The sequence below is a fragment of the Carassius carassius genome, chromosome 4, assembly GCF_963082965.1.
Source record: "Carassius carassius chromosome 4, fCarCar2.1, whole genome shotgun sequence".
Taxonomy (NCBI): Eukaryota; Metazoa; Chordata; class Actinopteri; order Cypriniformes; family Cyprinidae; genus Carassius; species Carassius carassius.
Genome location: NC_081758.1, coordinates 42,083,237 through 42,104,191, shown reverse-complemented (window position 1 = coordinate 42,104,191; position 20,955 = coordinate 42,083,237). Strand labels below are relative to the sequence as shown.

Genomic DNA, 20,955 nt, shown 5'->3' with positions numbered 1-20,955 from the left:
TTTTTATGAATATTTTGAATTTATAGTTTTTAGATTTATTTCCTTTTATTTCATTTTCATTTGAGTTAAAGTTTAAGCAAATTACTATAACTATTTTTTCTTCATTTTATCCATCCATCCATCTTCTACCGCTTATCCGGGGCCGGGTCGCGGGGGCAGCAGTCTAAGCAGAGAACCCCAGACTTCCCTCTCCCTAGACACTTCCTCCAGCTCTTCTGGGGGGACACCGAGGCGTTCCCAGGCCAGCCGGGAGTAGGGATGGGACGATAACCGGTTTTATTGATAACCGTGATAAAAATGTGCTGAAGGTTAGTAATATCGTTTAAAAATGAATTATCATTAAAACCGTGTTTGATTATCGCAGTTTTAATAACTCACTATTAAATCATGTCCAGCCAGCAACAGTCTGACGCAAGCGCAGCGCACAATGTTTTTTTTGTTTTTTTATCGAGAAGGAATGGCGAAAGTTAGTGACTTTTCTATGCTTTTCTATGCTTCTACACTTTTCATTGTAAGGAAGGAAATGCCACAGAATTTAATCTTTCTTTAAATTAAGTGCATAGAGTTGCTTGTTTTATTAGTTGTTTGTTGATTATTAAATATAAAACTTGCTGAAATGTTTTCAGTGTGAGCATCAACTATTTTTGAACACTTTCATCTCGTTACAACAAAACCGTGATAATATTGATAATCGTGATAATTTTAGTCACTATAATCGTGATATTAAATTTTCATACCGTCCCATCCCTAGCCGGGAGACATAGTCTCTCCAGCGTGTCCTAGGTCTCCCCCGGGGTCTCCTCCCAGTGGGACGCGCCCGGAACACCTTCCCGGGAAGGCGTCCAGGAGGCATCCGGAACAGACGCCCGAGCCACCTCAGCTGACCCCTCTCGATGTGGAGGAGCAGCGGCTCTACTCTGAGCTCCTCCCGGGTGACTGAGCTTCTCACCCTATCTCTAAGGGATCGCCCAGCCACCCTGCGGAGAAAGCACATTTCGGCCGCCTGTATCCGGGATCTTGTCCTTTCGGTCATGACCCAAAGCTCATGACCATAGGTGAGAGTAGGAACGTAGATTGACCGGTAAATCGAGAGCTTCGCCTTGCGGCTCAGCTCTTTCTTCACCACGACAGACCGGTACATCGACCGCATTACTGCAGAAGCTACACCGATCCGTCTGTCAATCTCCCGTTCCATCCTTCCCTCACTCGTGAACAAGACCCCAAGATACTTAAACTCCTCCACTTGAGGCAGGAACTCTCCACCAACCTGAAGTGGGCAAGCCACCCTTTTCCGACTGAGGACCATGGCCTCGGATTTGGAGGTGCTGATTCTCATCCCAGCCGCTTCACACTCGGCTGCAAACCGTCCCAGTGCATGCTGAAGGTCCTGGCTTGATGAGGCCAACACGACAACATCATCCGCAAAGAGCAGAGACGAAATCGTGTTGTCACCAAACCTGACCCCCTCCGGCCCCTGGCTGCGCCTAGAAATTCTGTCCATAAAAATCATTAACAGGACCGGCGACAAAGGGCAGCCCTGCCGGAGTCCAACATGCACCGGGAACAAGTCTGACTTACGGCTGGCAATACGAACCAAGCTCCTGCTCCAGTCGTACAGGGACCGGATAGCCCTTAGCAAAGGGCCCCGGACCCCATACTCCTGGAGCACCCTCCACAGGCCGCCGCGAGGGACATAGTCGAATGCCTTCTCCAAATCCACAAAGCACATGTGGACTGGTTGGGCAAACTCCCATGAACCCTCCAGCACCCTGTAGAGGGTATAGAGCTGGTCCAGTGTTCCACGGCCTGGACGAAAACCACACTGTTCCTCCTGAATCCGAGGTTCTACTATCGGCCGGATTCTCCTCTCCAGTACCCTGGCATAGACTTTCCCAGGGAGGCTGAGAAGTGTGATCCCCCTGTAGTTGGAACACACCCTCCGGTCCCCCTTCTTAAAAAGAGGGACCACCACCCCGGTCTGCCATCCCAGAGGCACCGTCCCCGACTGCCACGCGATGCTGCAGAGGCGTGGCAGCCAAGACAGCCCCACAACATCCAGAGACTTGAGGTACTCAGGGCGGATCTCATCCACCCCCGGTGCCTTGCCACCGAGGAGTTTCTTGACTACCTCGGTGACTTCAGCTTGGGTGATGGACGAGTCCACATCTGAGCCCTCAGCCTCTGCTTCCTCAATGGAAGACGTGACAGCGGGATTGAGGAGATCCTCGAAGTATTCCTTCCACCGTCCAACGACATCCCCAGTTGAGGTCAACAGCTCCCCACCTCTACTGTAAACAGCGTTGGTAGAGCACTGCTTCCCTCTCCTGAGGCGCCGGACGGTTTGCCAGAATCTCTTCAAGGCTGACCGATAGTCCTTCTCCATGGCCTCACCGAACTCCTCCCAGGCCCGAGTTTTTGCCTCCACAACCACCCGGGCTGTAGTCCGCTTGGCCTGCCGGTACCTGTCAGCTGCCTCTGGAGTCCCACAAGCCAACCAGGCCCGATAGGACTCCTTCTTCAGCTTGACGGCATCCCTTACTTCCCGTGTCCACCACCGGGTTCGGGGATTGCCGCCTCGACAGGCACAATTTTATTAGTTTTTTATAAGTATATAGATATATAGTATATATAATATCAATATAGATATTATTATTCTTATTATTATGTTTTATTTTATTTTATTTTAGTTTTAGTACATGTTGAACTAAATCGCTAATAACTAATAACCCTGGTTCTCCACAGGTCTACTTCATCAGAATTCTCTGTTTTGCTCTTGATGTGTTTCTAAAGCGTTCTGGGAAGAGATGTTTGGATTCCATTTCAATCCAATGGAAATGTTTCCTTTATTTGAAATCCAGATCATTCCCAAACGGGACAGCGATGGACTGGTCTACAGTCAGAATCAGCTGATTCTGTTCTTTCAAAGCACATCAGAGCATCGGGTGTGATCGCTCGGGTCACGCTCACAGTTGCTTTGATCGTTCAGTTCCCAAAGTCCCAAAAGCCCCTTTGAGGGGGATCAGAAACGGGGGTAACCACAGTCCTTCGGGTTTGTGTGTGTGTGAGTGAGAGGCTGTGGAAGCCACTGAGCTTTAATTGACACAAATCGCTGCCAAACTGGGAGCTGTGAAGCATCGTTCCACTTCTCTCACTACTATCATGGTAGATAACTGGGTCAATGCAGTTCCACATTGAAACGCAGCGGAAGAGACACAATCAAGAATAAACCAGCCTCCATTCAGATATGCAACATTCACTTTTGCTATCCAATCAACCCCTGATGCATAACATTAAGCCCCGCCTTACAGATCCTGTTTCACTCAAACTGAGAATGTGCTCCATGTTGACTAAGTAAACCACAGTACATTGAAAACAATATACCAAAAGGCAGACAATTCGGCAAATAAACAATAAAAAGCTCATCTACGCCAAAAAAAAATTAGAGATGCAATTTCAACTTTTTTCATTTCCTTAAATAATGTCAATATTTTAACCTAATTTTTTAAGCTTCAGTGAGACCAGATTAAAAATAATAATAAAAATAGTTGAAAGGACAGCAAATTGTATTATACTTAAATATTAAAAGGAGTTATTTTGTGCATTTGCAGGGACTTTTATTGTTTTTCACCATAAAAGTATGGTAATTCATAGGCTTTACATGCAAAAATTGCATACAATTGACATTATTTGCTGATATCTTTTGTTAATTTATTACAGGTCTCTACAGTAACATTTTTACTGTTTTTCTTTTTGTCCCAAATGTCATTCACCTCTCAGATGCAAACACACAAAACAAGCTAAATGTCCTTTCAAATATATATATATATATATATATATATATATATATATATATATATATATATATATATATATATATATATATATATAAATAAATTAATTTTTTTTATTTACGAAACATAACCATCTCACATTAAAAGAAACGCAGGTTTAAAGACCGAACCCATTTAGGTTTAGTTAAAATCCAGGACGCAAGCCTCAAATATCCGTGTAATGGATCTCCTGTCATGTAACGTCCCACAGCTCAGACCCAAAATAGCAAGAAACTGCCTATAATAATGAGAGCAGAAAGTCAATACGACCTCATTACAACCACCGTCCTGTTCAGATGTGAAACGACATTGTCCTGAACTGAGCTCAGCCTGATCCATGAGAAAACGACTCATCTAGGGTCAAAATGAAGATAATGGAGAAGGAAAGGACTATTTGCTGGTTTGACACAGTGCTTATTTGTTCTCTAGCTCTAAACTGAGCTGTCGAGATCATTCAAGGGCTCTTTGAAAGAAAACCTCTTTCTTGTCATGTCAGACTGAAGGAGAATCTACTTGTGGTGTTGGTTGGAGTGTTGGTGGTGTTGGCGCAGTGGATAAGACACATGTCTTTGGTGTGAGAGACCCGGGTTCGAATCCACTGTGAGACACCAATGTGTCCCTGAGCAAGACACTTAACCCCTAGTTGCTCCAGAGGTGTGCGACCTCTGACATATGTAGCAATTGTAAGTTGCTTTGGATAACAGCGTCAGATAAATGTAAAATGTACTTCATTTTGGGTAAACTGAAATCAATCTTCTCTGAGCGCTACAGAGGACTAGCACAGTATGGAGAAGAGAAGGGAGAATCTGGATCGATATATAAAAGCAATTGAATCTCCTTTAAAACCCCCCTCACACACACACACACACACACAGCTCCCAGAGGTGTATTACATCTCAGTGCTATTAATCAGATAACATGACTGCTCATGTTCTCAAAGAGCTCCATCCATTCTGATATTATTGATCTTTTACGACAGCAAAAGAACCTAAAGGAGATTTGCAAGAATTACAAGTTATAACAGGCTTTCATTGTTGCAAACAGGATGTTGTGCTCTTTAAATAAGATATATTTGTGTACTATGTGATCAAATAACATTGAACTGGCCAAAAAAAGAGCAGCTCATATTTCAAAACTAAAGAAAGAAATAAAGTATATTTTATTTTTATATTTAATAAATGAAGCTTATACTTTGAGGACATTACATTAAAGAAATATGGGGAAAAAATGAGAAAAAAACTGTGATCTACTTTTATACATTGTGTTAATATTTTGAATTAGATGTTTTTTTATTTTCTGTTGTTTTATTTATTAATTTATATTCTTCATTAGTTTTTTTCTTTTTATGTCTGTAAAGATTTCATTACGATTTAGCTTTTGTTAATTTATTTTTAGTTCCTTTCTACTTTAAAGCACTAAACAAAAATGAGAAATATTGCTTTGACAACTCCCTGAAATGATATGCATTTTTATATTTAAGTTTATTTCATGTAATGCTATTTTATGGCTTTAGTTTTAGTTAACAATAATAACTGATCACAACCCATTAACATGACCTCCCATATTAGCATATAGCTTTAAGAATGATGTATTGGTTATGACAGACTCTCTTGTAAGCATGATTCTCGAGTTCTTGGTGTGAGACAGGACTGTAGATGTCAGATCTATTCTCAGTCAGAGATTTAGTGTGCTAAAGTGTCACCTTGGCCACCCAGTGCAGTCGGTGGGCGTTTGGCAATCTGACAGGTGTGATGTGTGAGTGTGTATTTCATGCCTGGTTTAACATAAGAAAATGCCCTACAAATCTGCACAGCCCTCTTCTACAAAACAGCGTTTCATATTGCGCACAAAAATGACAAGAGCTGCTGACAATCACCAGTTCCAGTCTGTTGTGTTATGTCCCAGTGAGTGCTGGGCTGGTTTTTCTTCTGCTTTGTTTTGTTTGCAGGTATGGGGGCTAGTTGGGGTGTTTTTTTCCACCTGAGGGTGGTTATTGGGGTTATAAGAATTGGGAAGTCTTCGAAGTGCCTGCTCTTGCCCGAGTGACTGTAATTTTACTGTTTTTTTGTTTGTTATGTTTATATTGTTTGCCCCTATTTCAGACCTTGAGCAGTCCCCCGTCATGCATGCTTTCACTTCTGACTTCCATTAATATGGAATACAGACTGTTTGAATCCCTTTGTTAATTACGATGTTTCGTTGAATTAATTCTTTCACTACTCGGCCGTCTGTGTTGGCTCTCGTTCGTGTTGCAATTGTGAGCCAGTTTGGGGGCTCGTCCGGGATATGAACCTGGGACCTTTCACAATCTTATCGTATGGTCTCTTATTTCTATATGAAGAGAGTCATGAACTACCAGCGTTTTGTCCTTGAACAAGTCACTGAATTTCTGGTTACTCCTGTGGTATTTTATCTGAAATAAGTGCACTCTGGCTCTGCTAAAGTTACACAACTACACCCTAATCAATTCGATAAGTGCTGTGTTTGCCATCCAAAAACTGATTCAGCCCTTGGCAGACGGGACACACAGCCAAAAATAACATCATTAACATCAGCATTTTAAGCACAGCGAGTCCTGTGAAGAAATGTGAGGAATAAAACAGGATGTGAGGGATGGAGCGACAAAAGAAGAAACAGCAAACACAGCATGTAATGAAGTGAAAGATTTAAAAGAGAAGAAGAAAACATGGAGAGAGGGGTTTCTGCAAAGACCACCTGTCTGTGCAGGATGAAAACTAATAATCTGAAGACAAAACACAGTAAGAGAGAGAGAAAACATATGTGATGTGTTCTGTTCACGCGTGTCCTGAGGCTTAGCATTAAAAGTTCTTAATCTCAGAACAACATATCAAACCCCATTTCACTACAACAGCTGAACTTATTCATAATGTCAGAAACATTCAAGGCTGCAAAAGACCAACAATTTAATCTGTTAACATGACCATCATCAATATTTTTATTTACATTTTTCTGTATGCATTACAGCAATTGATTCAGATGGTTTACATTTATGCACCTGGCAAAATGCATTGCATTCAAAATAAATGCAGTTCTATCAGTTCTTGCAGTTTTTCAAGTTCAATCCTAAAATATCAATACTGATCCTCCAGTTAATACCACCAACAAAAACACAATGATTTGAATGTGAAAAAGAAGGGAATCTTCATTCCTACATATATTAAATACTAGAAAAAAAGAAAACGGCATTTCAAAGAGTCAATGCCCGCAATGATTCAATGTTTGATTGAAATTGTTTATTTTGGACGTTCAAGTGAATTTGCTCAGAATTTCTGTGCCGATTAAATGCAGCCCTTCTGCCCCTTCAAGTATTGACATGGAGAACACAATCTGTAATTGACCATTTGAAAGAGTTTCATAACCACTTAAACTGTGACTGAGGATACAAACCTCCAATCTGCTGTCTGACATGAGGAGAGAAGAGCAAAATATTTCAATTCTCACATTAAAAAGAATAGTTCACACAACAATTACAGCTTATTTACTTTGTTTCTGCCTTTGTACTTGTGTCTGCCCCCGACAGGGCTGGAGAGTATGTCATGAATCGGTCAGGACGATATAAGGGCACCACACCACATCTCTGCCCCCAATTCAAACATGCATGAGCCAAAAACCATCTTTCTATTCACCCATCATCCCAGCTTCCTCCCTCACAGGGTCCCGATCTTACTCTCAAACCTTGTTTCTATTTCTGGCCCTGGAGCTCCAGCCTTTAGAATTCATAGCCCTTTAAAGGAATTGTCCACTCAAAAGTAATTTACTCTCTCTCATATTGTCAGGATTTTTTTTTTTCACACAATGACATTGCAAACTGATCACAAATGTCAAACTTCAAAAGGCACAAAAAACAAGGATTAAGGGTAGTGTTTCTAAGAAACAAATACATCATGTTAACTTTAAATAATCACTTCTGGCTAATCCATAAAAACGCTTCCTCTCATGACGTCTCTCATCAAAATCCACACACATATTTGTTGAGAGCTGTTTTGGCTTGTAACCGGTGCTTGATCTCTGCAGACTTCTCTCCTGAGTCAAACAAGACAACGTTATTATTCAACAGTAAAAAGTTAAAAATGACTTGATGGATTTGTTTCCTACAAACAGCATTTTGCTTTTCAAGACATTAACTGATGGACTGGAGCGGTGTGGATTATTGTGATGTTTTTATCAGCTGTTTGGACTCTCATTCTGACGGCACCCATTCACTGCAGAGCATCCATTGATGAGACACTGATGCAATGCTACATTTCTCCAAACCTGATGAAGAAACAAACTCATATACATCTTAGATGGCTTAAGGGAGAGTAGCCTACCAAACTACAGTATTTAAAGTAGTTAAACAATAGTCCAGTTACCCTTTAGAAAAAAGTAGCAATATGAGGGCAATATCTTAAAACAGATAGAAATCTCAAAGTGCTTTACAAGAACAATTAAAACGATAACATACACCATGAAAAATTATACAATAAGCAAGAAGAAGAGATGCATTCAAAACAACTAAAAATAAAATAATGTTAAAAAAACATTCAAATAAAACCTAAAACATTATATTACATTTCTATGAACTGCTACACCATTAGAAAATATAATGCATTAAACACCTTAAAATACAGTTAAGCATTTTAACTTTGGTTACAATTATTTATGAAAAGCTATAATGCATTATAACTTACTATATGAATACCTTTATATCACATTATAAATGCTTTGAGTAAAGTGATACCATATAGATTTGAGATAGCAGCATTTATCATTTGGTGTATGAATCATCCTAATGAACAAATGCAATAAGATTATTAATCATTCAATTATGTGACAAAAAGTGTCAGTGATTTCATGTTTTTTCATGTTACACTGCTACTTGTGGCACATTAATGTTAAAAACAACATAAAGCTACTTCCATTCTATAGAAAAAGTGCAGTTAAGCATTGCTAGTTTTACTAGTTTCTGAGAAAAGAGACCATGTTTCCAGGTCAAGGTCACTTAAACCACGCCTTAACGCCTTCAGAATGATCACTGAGGTCAGTAACAGAAACAAGACAATCTGCAGTGCTGCAATTGATTTTCAATGAGGCTGCATTAAGTGAATCACACCGAGTCTGCAGCAGCGGTTAATATGGGTTGAGGTCAATGGGGTGCTGTCAAATGCATTACAGTACAGATGCAAGAATCAAACTGACAGTTCAGTAAACACCTACAGTACTATTCTGCATGTGTTTGGGATCCACACCATTGATTTCTGGATGGTGTTCTGTTTTGAGTAGACCTCTGACAATGAACAGCAAATGAATACAAGAACAACTGGGTGAAATACTACAGGGATTTTCACACTAGGCTTAAATATGGGTTAACCCTGAATGATGAAAAGTTTTAACCCTGGGTCAAACAATATTTTACATCTTGATAATGGGTTTGCACTGCTTTTAACCATACGCAGAACTATACAGAGCGTTCTAAAACAGTCAACCAGTCATTACTTGCATAGATGCGATAAATATGCATGAGCTTAGTAAACGTACATATATTGGGTTTAGTGTCAGCTTTCAGGTAAAAATGCAGGCAAACCTTTGAAAAGATTTACATAGACACTGTCTGAGATATAAATTGCGACATTTCCACATAAACACATATATTGTATGATCAATACACATTATACTTTTACATTATACAATTAAATATCAACTTCATAGATATGCAACTTCAAGAACATATAATATGGGACAAGGTAAAGCAATATCAGTGGCTCAGTGGTTCATGAAGGTTGTCTACAAACCAGAAGGTTGGTGGTTCAATCCCCGGCTCCACCTGACAAAGTGTCGAGGTGTCCTTGAGCAAGACACCTAACCCCAGCTGCTCCCGACGAGCTGGATGGAGCCTTGAATGGCTGACACCGCAGTCGGTGTATGAATGAGTGTGTGAATGTGAGGCAACTTGTAAAGCGCTTTGGATGGCCATGTGGTCTGTTGAAAGCGCTATATACTGTACAACCCGAATTCCGGAAAAGTTGGGAGGTTTTTTAAATTTTAATAAAATGAAAACTAAAAGACTTTCAAATCACATGAGCCAATATTTTATTCACAATAGAACATAGATAACATAGCAAATGTTTAAACTGAGAAAGTTTACAATTTTATGCACAAAATGAGCTCATTTCAATTTTGATTTCTGCTACAGGTCTCAAAATAGTTGGACGGGGCATCTTTACCATGGTGTAGCATCTCCTTTTCTTTTCAAAACAGTTTGAAGACGTCTGGGCATTGAGGCTATGAGTTGCTGGAGTTTTGCTGTTGGAATTTGGTCCCATTCTTGCCTTATATAGATTTCCAGCTGCTGAAGAGTTCGTGGTCGTCTTTGACGTATTTTTCGTTTAATGATGCGCCAAATGTTCTCTATAGGTGAAAGATCTGGACTGCAGGCAGGCCAGGTTAGCACCCGGACTCTTCTACGACGAAGCCATGCTGTTGTTATAGCTGCAGTATGTGGTTTTGCATTGTCCTGCTGAAATAAACAAGGCCTTCCCTGAAATAGACGTTGTTTGGAGGGAAGCATATGTTGCTCTAAAACCTTTATATACCTTTCAGCATTCACAGAGCCTTCCAAAACATGCAAGCTGCCCATACCGTATGCACTTATGCACCCCCATACCATCAGAGATGCTAGCTTTTGAACTGAACGCTGATAACATGCTGGAAGGTCTCCCTCCTCTTTAGCCCGGAGGACACGGCGTCCGTGATTTCCAACAAGAATGTCAAATTTGGACTCGTCTGACCATAAAACACTATTCCACTTTGAAATAGTCCATTTTAAATGAGCCTTGGCCCACAGGACACGACGGCGCTTCTGGACCATGTTCACATATGGCTTCCTTTTTGCATGATAGAGCTTTAGTTGGCATCTGCTGATGGCAAGGCGGATTGTGTTTACCGACAGTGGTTTCTGAAAGTATTCCTGGGCCCATTTAGTAATGTCATTGACACAATCATGCCGATGAGTGATGCAGTGTCGTCTGAGAGCCCGAAGACCACGGGCATCCAATAAAGGTCTCTGGCCTTGTCCCTTACGCACAGAGATTTCTCCAGTTTCTCTGAATCTTTTGATGATGTTATGCACTGTAGATGATGAGATTTGCAAAGCCTTTGCAATTTGACGTTGAGGAACATTGTTTTTAAAGTTTTCCACAATTTTTTTACGCAGTCTTTCACAGATTGGAGAGCCTCTGCCCATCTTTACTTCTGAGAGACTCTGCTTCTCTAAGACAAAGCTTTTATAGCTAATCATGTTACAGACCTGATATCAATTAACTTAATTATTCACTAGATGTTCTCCCAGCTGAATCTTTTCAAAACTGCTTACTTTTTTAGCCATTTGTTGCCCCCGTGCCAACTTTTTTGAGACCTGTAGCAGGCATTAAATTTTAAATGAGCTAATTAAGTGGATAAAAGTGTAAAATTTCTCAGTTTAAACATTTGCTGCGTTATCTATGTTCTATTGTGAATAAAATATTGGCTCATGTGATTTGAAATTCCTTTAGTTTTCATTTTATTAAAATTTAAAAAACGTCCCAACTTTTCCGGAATTCGGATTGTAAATGCAGTCCATTTACCATTTATATTAAAGGTTAAAAATGGCCTTAAAAAAAAGAATAGACATAATATCAAATGGATACAACTAGTAATAGAAAGATTATAAGAGGCCCGCAAAATCTGCACACATAAACCATATTTTCAACCAGCAAAACGCACCTTTCCGAAGCCTCCCGTCTCACATCCGTTAAGCCCTTCATAGAGAGAATGATGCCGTTTGCACAGAACAGCGGATGGCACCGTCATGCTACTGTTCCCATTAGTCGTGGTGGATGATACCAGGTTCATCCCGCTCAGTGCATCTGAGGCAAGCACTCTCTCCTCTGGCTTTGCTCTGTCGGAATGCCCGGGTCCAGCCGGAGACTCAGGTTCACCACTATTCATCTCTGGCGTGGGTGAACCGTGCTGAGGTGGTCCAGAGGGGTCTGGTCTAGTACATAAGTCATGCATTACTCCGTTTATGAGTGCAATGACAGGTTTCAAGGATGTTTCAAGAAGGGTATTTTAGCAACTCAGAACATGGAGGAAAAATAACACGTTTTTTAATCTCCCAAGCCTTGAAGAAATGCTTCATCTAGAGTCAAAAGCTCTTCTGGTCCAGTTTGTAAATGCACAGCAATAAGACGCTTATCAATGACGCAAAACAATTCATTAATGCAAGTCAGGAAGCAAAAAAGCAGCACAGCTGTTGCAAATTCTTAAAGAGACATTGCCAAGCTCAAGTGCTTCAAATCAAGTGCATCACTCTTAAACCAACTCCCCCATTATATAAAATGCAGGAATGTAAATGTTTTGTAAAAAAAAAAAAAAAAAAAAACGCATTTCCATTACAAAATGAAATCCTAGATTGCAAGACGAAGCTCTGATGATCCCAGTGTGTTGCCGTCATCCATATATTGCTCGACCTCTTCCTACTGTGGATATAAAAAGAATCAAAAGACAGAAAAGGAGACAACTGGTTTGTGTAAAGACCAGTTTTAAGCCAACGCAATAGGTGACGTCTTATTTTCTAACAGGTCTCTTAATTTCCTCTCTCTCCATGGCCTGGATTTGCACTCGGCTCATTGCACCGTCCTCTCATCCTTATCTCCTCCACTCTGACGTGCCAGTTCATGAAGGAGCAATCCTGGTTTTCAGTGATGCTTCAGCGGTCATGCTGGATCTCGGTGCTCTGCCTAAACGTGTGTTTGGTGAGATAACAACATTAAGATGAAGAGGAGGACAGCGTGTGGTTGAGCGAGCGAGCAAAGGAGAGAGAGTAAGAGACATACGGGGGAGTGCGAGGTCCTCCAATCACACTCAAGCAGGCTCTGGGAGGGAGCCAATCCCTGTGATGGAGCAGGGTGGTTTCCATGGAGATGATGCTGGAATGTTGTCGCTCTATTGATTGTCAAAGAGGCAGCGCTGCTCGATGGAAAGGACCAAAGGACGGCCACATGCACTTTCTCCAATATTAACATTGAGAGATAATGGTATCAATGACGTATGGTGTCTGGAATGTGGAATTAAACAGGAGAGTGTGGGAAATATAAGAATACACAAGCGCACTTTACTGTCCATTGCAATAGTGTAAATGATGTTCATATGTTCATAGTTCTGCCTATAGTGTACATACACTTTTATATAATCCATCTGTATAGTATGTCCACAGTACACCTATTTTTATATCATGCTGATAGTATTTAAAATCTGTAAATTATGTCAATAATACTTGTCTGTGTAGTTTTTGTACATATTGTAGACCTTCTGTACTTACTGCTTATTGCACTTCTGGTTAGATGCTAACTGCATTTCGTTGCCTTGTACCTTACATGTGCAGTGACAAAGTTGAATAACCTATCCCTAACCCTAACCCATCCTATGTGTATATGACTCTCTTCTTTCAGACGAATACAGTCTGAGTTAGGGCTGTCACTTTTGAGAAAAATCTAATTTGAACGGATATCAAATATCATGCAATGTATTCGAATATCTATGTGCCCCCACAACTTTCAAAGGCGAACCAGCTCGACACGCAGTATCTGCTGTCTCATCTTTCACCTCGTGTATGCGCACCATCCGCAGTCTCAAAAAATGCCCGCACGTGGATGACGAAAAGGACATAATGCAGACAGTGTGCGGACGGCCAAAGTATACTTGATCTTTATCAGTGGCGCATGAGATGCGATGACGATGTATGTGGCATTGCATTATAAGGTTATGTTAGCCTATCCAGTTGAAGCATGCATGCTTAACAATGCATGCATACATGACGCTCTTTTGTTTATAGTTCTTTAAGCAACTTAATTAATAATAATTGGTTCATAAAAATTATTTTAAATATTATGTTGTTTTTTCACAGTCATGTATTCTAATGCTTTTGCATTACATGCAGTAATATTTTGCTCGATGCGCTATCTTGAGGCCTCAGAAGAGAAGCAAAAAGCTTTTCTTCACCCTAACTGAAATTATGCATTTTATATTTCAAATACAATTCGAATTTTGATCATATTTAAGTAAAAAATTAGAATTTAGTTTTTCAGCTATTTTTACAGCCCTAGGCGATTCTAGCCCGAATCTGTATCTGTATGCATGAGACTGTCTGAATACCGGCAGAATTCACATTTCTGGTGTAAAAAGAGAAACATTGTGCAGAAGTATTATTTGCTGTTATGCGTGTGTGTCCTGGCTCAATAGAAAACTAAAGGGTGCCCAAGCTGCAGTTGCTCTGTGACGCCTGTTCAAAAAAAAAAAACCTGGACGCGTTCCGAGAGAAGGTCGTTAAAATCAATTTCCTATTTTCGTTTTCGAAACTTGTGTTGGTTGATTCGTGCTTGATTTGTGCAATAGATTTTCAAACATAAAGCGACAGTCGACACGGTCACGGTTTTGGACTAAACGTGAGAAGGGATGGGAAAAGATCTGGGCACAGTTTTTCCAGAACTTTGTGCCAAGTTGAAGCGGTGTCGAGCTGTTTTAATGAATTTTTTTAGATGTATTATGGTGCCCGAACCCGTATGACTTTGAACAGTGACCGCGAACATTTTGTTTAATGCAGCCGCAGCCATCATTACCAAGCGCGAACCGTAGACTCTGACTGAGAGTATGAGACGAAGCGAACGCACACTCGCACAGGCCATAGTGTGACATCCGTCAACCAATAGTGTAAACATAGATGACGTCACGGGTTTTTTTTTTTTTATTAAAGAAGATAGCCTTCATTTGTATGTAGGCCTAGGCAATTTATTTATTCACAATACTTAAATATAATTAAAGGTGCCATCTGTCATATCTGGCAAAAAAATCAAGTCATACTCCACATTCCATACCAGATGGGGGCAGTATGCCTCAAAGTGAATTGGTCTACTCTAGAGTAACAAACGAGAAACGGCATAGTCTCTATGCTCCGCCCCTACCTTCACAACAACCCTACAGCATAGCTGAAGCCTATAAGACAGCGGTTCTCAATTGCAGTCCTCGCGCCCCACTGCTCTGCACATTTTGAACGTTTCTCTTAGAGCTTCAGACATTAGTTCTATTCGAACATAAGTGCCCTGCGAAGTGGTCATCACAGGATATTCAGCCATGATTCCAGTTCGAAAGCGAACGTAGCTATATGTTCCAATCAAAGTGCATTGAAGTGTGCAAGACGTGAATTTAAATTGTATTGATTTACAGAAGTTTATGATGTCACAGTTGTCCATGTTTAAAGACGCTGCACAGCACAAATCAGTGAATAAATGTTTCGATGTGAGGTAAACTTCAACAGATTTCCCCTGCTCAGAGAGTAGGGAGCAATGAACATTTGAAAAACAGTTCATGCACGGAGTTCATTTCTAACTAGCTGATTATCTGAATCAGGTGTGTTAACAAAGAGAAACGTGCAAAATATGCAGAGCAGTGGGGCGCGAGGACTGGAATTGAGAACCGCTGCTATAAGAGGACGTTTTGCCTCCAGAGGAACGTTGGGTGATGTCAAGTGATTTTGAAACATGACATCTTCAAGCTACTCCCCTTCACCTTTACCAGTGAATATGTTCATATTCGTTTTGTTCATATTACATTGAGTTGTATATACACATTATTTGAATTAAATTAATTTGACAGAGAGCATTCTGTCAACATCATTGGTCAACATCAGACAGCTGTTGTTGACCAAGCTAGCGCCAATTGACTCTTTTCACACGCTTTCACGCCACACATAAATTTTCTCACGTACAGAAAAACCACGAAGCAAAGAGGACACGGAGACCAACAGACTAGTTAGAGCAGGTTACTTATGATATAAAAAAAAATGGGTAAGTTATAGTTAGCTAATTATCAAATGCAGCTACGGTTAGCCATCGCTAACATTAGCACGTTTATAGAACAGCCTTCGATACATTTCTATGTTATAACTTCCCGAAAAAAATACACAAACATATAAAACAAACTTCTAGCGAAATACTAACAGCATCTAACTTACCAATCCAAAAGAAATGTTGCAAGTTCGGTGTCGAACCTCATTTCTTTCAGGTCCATCAGTTGTCTCCAGCGATTGAAAGCAGTGCCGATGTTTACTCTGGTTCGGCTCCTTTTCTTATCGGATTTGATTTGTGATTCCGAGCGCGGTTGTTTCCCTGTAGCGGGTGGTGGTCTCTTGCCAAGGGCTTAAGTCATCCTTCCCCTCTCTTCCCTGAACTGAAATGAAGTAGTGGGCTGTACTTTCCACACGATTGACATCAGGTTCAGGTACGCCCACAAGCCGTGTGAGTTATTTGTGTATTGCAGGTTGGCTGGTGGTTATGTTGCCCGCATACCGCCTCCCATGGCCGAAACTGGTATTACGACACCTGTCGGGCCGGGGCTAGTAATGCTAATGCTAATTAAGGTTGATATCTCTGCAGCACTATAACTTGACATTTTTTTAATGACATCATCGCCCTTATTTCTTCTCATACTTTTGATGCGTGTAGGTCATTTTTTGTATATTTTTACCTCAATTTTTGCACATGGCACCTTTAATAGTATTTTATTGCGTTTATATTAGTTGTTTGAAGAGTAAAAAAAAATTGGTCTGTCTTAAAGGGATAGTTCACCCAAAAATGAAAAATATGTCATTAATAACTCACCCTCATGTCGTTCCAAACCAGTAATACCTCCATTTATCTTCGGAACACAGTTTAAGATATTTTAGATTTAGTCCGAGAGCTCTCAGTCCCTAAATCTAAAATATCTTAAACTGTGTTCCAAAAATAAACAGAGGTCTTACAGGTTTGGAACAACATGAGGGTAAGTTATTAATGACATAATTTAGCAAATTGGGCGTACTAACCCTTTAACGCAAATTTACAATCGGCAAGTCGGTCAGACTAAAAGCAAAAAAATAACAATAATAATTGAGTCGGTGCTAGATTGACAGGGTCGGTCGGGTTACGGCAAACAAGAATATTTTTAAGGATGGCCTAAGTGCGGCTCTCTTTTTATTTACAATGTTCCCCACAGTGGAGAACACATGTTTGGAGCGCACAGACGTGCCTGTCTTCTTGCTATACTTCGCGTGATTTGGTCATGGGCCTACGCTACAATATGTCTAGAGTGCCCTCTACTGGATAAGATGGCAAAAATAAAATAAATAAACAAACGGTCTAATCATAGACTGTAAAAAATGCGCTACACATGGCATTTTAAAAACCGGATATTTTATTTCTAGTTTGATTATGGATATTTCACGTCATGTTTGAATGCATATTCGAATATAGAATAAAAAGTGACAGCCCTAGTCTGAGTTATATAAAAAATATCCTTGCTCTTCCAACCTTTATAATGGCTGGTTTTCCAAGCTATAATGAGTGATATTGAATAGACCAAAAGAAGTCCAATAAAACGCATCCATCCATCATAGAATTGAATAAAAGCCTCCAGAAGCGAAACAATGAACTTTTGTATGAAAATATCCATATTTAAAATTTTTGAAATTGTAATCTCTAGCTTCCACTAACTGTCGGACACGAGTTCATGAAAGAGTCGCGCTTTCTAGCAGATGACGTAAACTCGGGTGAGAATAAGCGACCCTGGACCACAAAGCCAGTCATAAGGGTCAATTTTTTTTAAATTTAGATTTATACATCATCTGAAAGCGGAATAAATAATCTCTCCATTGATGCATTGTTAGGATAGGACAATATTTGGCAGAGATAGAACTATTTGAAAATGTACAAAATATCTTCATGGAACATTAATCTCTACTTAACATCCTAATGATTTATGGCATAAAAAAATGGAATGGAAGAGCCAAGACATTTTTTGTTATATAACTCTGATTGTATTCATCTGAAAGAAAGTCATATACACATAGGATGGCTTGAGTAAATCATTTTTGGGTGAATTATCCCTATAATTCAAACTAAAACGGAAACAAATTAAATCCACTTAAATAAATAAATAAACATTTTTGTTACAAAACACAGAATAACTGAAAAAAAAGTTTTATTTCAGCTAGTTGCCCAAGACAACATTTCTCATTTTGAGTTTTACTTGAAATACTAAAACTTATATTCAACTAAAATTAAAACGGAATATCTAAAAATAAAACCGGTTTTAAAATTTTATTAAAAATATAATTATAATTACTGAAGTAAATGTACTTTGATGACAGACAGACAAATACATACAGAAGCAAATAAAGTGCAGTGAAACTCCCAACGGTTTTAAATCTAATTATCCTTCAATGCTATCCACCATTACATTGCTAACTCTCACATGAAAAACACTGTGCTAATTGCCTCTCCACTGAGCAAACACACACAGAGATAGAGTAAAACCCTCACGGGGAGGAGAGAAAACCCCCTGTGTGTGTGTGTGTGTCTGAGGTAAAACACACACTCCATTAACATCTCATTAGACGTCAGGTCTTCATACAAAGAGACACAATTTCATGGGGTGGCTGCGGTGCTCTTGGCTGACTTTATCAATTACTATGCAGATGCAGAACAGCGTGAAGGATGGACTCGTCCTAATATCGATCTTCATTGCAAGAGTATAGGCAGCAGGAGATTTTGCTTTTCTTTCTAATATATAAATGAGATTATCATCAGTGTCTTGGCTTAAGTAGAGGAAAATCTTTGCCAAACAGCCTAAATAAGCTGACTCATGTACCATACAGAAAGATTAAAATATCTATATATGTGGCATATCCAACTTAATCCGCATACATACCTTACAATCTCGATATAGTAAATCTCAACTGCTTGATTGCTTGTATTATCACAAAATGCAACTATATTATATAAATCGCCAGCTTTTTATATAAGGTTAAAAATATACGTTTGTCAAACTTTAGCCATATCCATACAGTACACGAACATAAAGTGAAATACAATATAACCAATGTTGTGTGTACAATAGTTACAGTGTGCGCAATAGTTACAGTAACGTAACTACTTTTTCGGGTAAAAAGTAGTGTAACGCGCTACTACTGAAAATTTGGTAACGAAACGTAGTTCATTTTTCAATTCGGCGCAACGTTACTTTTCCCATGGTTAGATTTGACAGCGACACTGCCATCTGCGCGCTTGCGCAATAGTTACAAGCTCCACACGGTACGTGACAGAGGCTGGTAGCAGTCTGCAAAGCAATCATGGCAAGTGAGAAGCAGCCGATTGATTATGTTGATTATATGAAAAGTGTAAAGCAGGAGTAAGATCATAATTTTGCGCAATATATCGGGAGACAAATGGAGTGGGCAGACATGATTTTGACCACTTTATTAAGTTTGTTTTTGTAGAAAGCCTTTCTTTAAAATGAATTTCATTTTGTATTAGTTGTATCTTAATTTTAATCGATGTTTTATCAACCAATTACTTGAATTTAATAAATAAGAAAGTAAATATAGCATGCAATATAATCATCATGGCGTGAACTGGAGTCTCAGATAAACTCAGATAAGCTACTTGCCTCACAGACCTGAGAAATATATAGAAAGCTTGAAACGTGTACTTTTAAACAAAATATATAGTTTTTCTCAAAATCTCTCTTTTTTTCCTCCTACTCTTTTTTTTTCTCTTTTTTTCTACCTTGATAGAGTGAGTCGTATGTCTGAAAACTAAGCTTATGTCTTCTATATCATTTTGTCCTAGGCTATCAAGACGCGATTCGCACCGGTGTTGGAGAGCAGGGAAGCTTTATTGGCTGCCTTGACGTTGCCGAAATTTAAAGTTTGGTGGATAGAAGGCGGGGCGGAGAGAAGCGGCGCGTGCGCTGCTCATCGCGGAGTGTCGCACTCTACCCCATGATGCAGAGCCGGCTGAGAATAAAAACAGAGAAGTTGCCGCACACAGCAGCGCCAATGAAAAGGACTTTTTTTCTTTTGGTGAGGAGGAGGAAGACTTGAGTACATGAGATCAGGCTCAGAATTAGAAGTTCTCAACCGTTTCCCCCGAGTGAAAGCTGTGTTCATGAAATACAACACTGCGACACCATCCAGTGCACCGGTGGAAAGGCTGTTCAGCCTGGGAGGTCTTGTGCTTACCCCCAGAAGAAACAGACTTTCAGATAAACGTTTTGAAAGACTGCTTCTGATGAGGTATAATCACCCATTTTGTGCTGATGTGGAATAGGTTGCCTGCCACCCATGCTATAGACAACTCAAGCCTATGCCTAATATCTTCTTTTCTATCTGCCCATCATACTGTGAAGTAGGGCCAGCATATTCAGTTAACATAGCCTTTTTAATTCTGAGGCTAGTCATGCTATAAGTTGTGCTTGATTTTATTTTGGCTAAAATGTCTTTGCCTCTAAACTGTATTGTGCCATTTTATTTTATTTACACAAGCCATCGACATCAAGCCATTTTTAAGTTATTATTTTTCTGTTGGATTTAGATGAGGCATGCATGTTTTATTTTGAGACATATGACCAATTTTGAGGTTACCAGGAGCTTATTGATACTATTTTTTTTTTATAATAAAGAGCACAAAAGAAATACCTGTTATGTCCTCCATAGTATAACTTTATGTAGGCCTACACATTAAGGAACAGATATTGGGTTCTGCCCAAAGTCAAGCAACATAAAAGTAACGAGTAACATAAAAAGTTACTTTCCAAAGGGGGTAACTAAGTAAAGTAACGGATTACTTTTTTTAAAAAGTAACGAGTAACGAGCAAACTCTACTTTTTAAAAGTAACTTCCCCAACACTGAATATAACACATCTCAGATGGTTCTGTAAACTATATTATTGCCCAGCATGATTAACATCATGATCTTCTGTAAAGCTGCTTTAAAACAATGTGTATTGTGAAAAGAACTATACAAATAAAAAAATAACTTGACTTTTTGATTTTGACATCAAATCATACTTTATTCAATGAATAAAGAGATGTGGTAAGAAGAAAAGAGAGGAAAGGGGAAAATACAGTTCTGTATTTTAAATAAAATATTAAAGATGAATAAAAGAACAATTTAAATATATATATATATATAACAAATAAAATAAAATAATAATAAAATAAAAAAATAATAATTAAAAATAATAATAAAAAATTAAAAGCAAAAAAAATTAATAA

At 39.4% G+C, this 20,955-nt stretch overlaps 1 protein-coding gene across 12 annotated transcripts in view; it reads right to left on the bottom strand.

Annotated features, from left to right (window-relative positions):
- Positions 1-20,955, bottom strand: part of LOC132140080 (peripheral-type benzodiazepine receptor-associated protein 1-like) — a 107,760-nt gene that overhangs the window by 80,015 nt on the left and 6,790 nt on the right. Inside the window, exon 2 of one of the 12 annotated variants that reach the window (XM_059548891.1) lies at positions 11,592-11,862. The exons of 10 other annotated variants lie outside the window; for them this stretch is intronic. In XM_059548891.1, coding sequence (XP_059404874.1) covers positions 11,592-11,816 — 225 coding nt within the window. In that variant the 5' untranslated portion in view covers positions 11,817-11,862. Of the gene's footprint in view, positions 1-11,591; positions 12,641-20,955 lie in introns of those variants that run through there. One more of the 12 variants, XM_059548889.1, reaches the window with a different exon arrangement.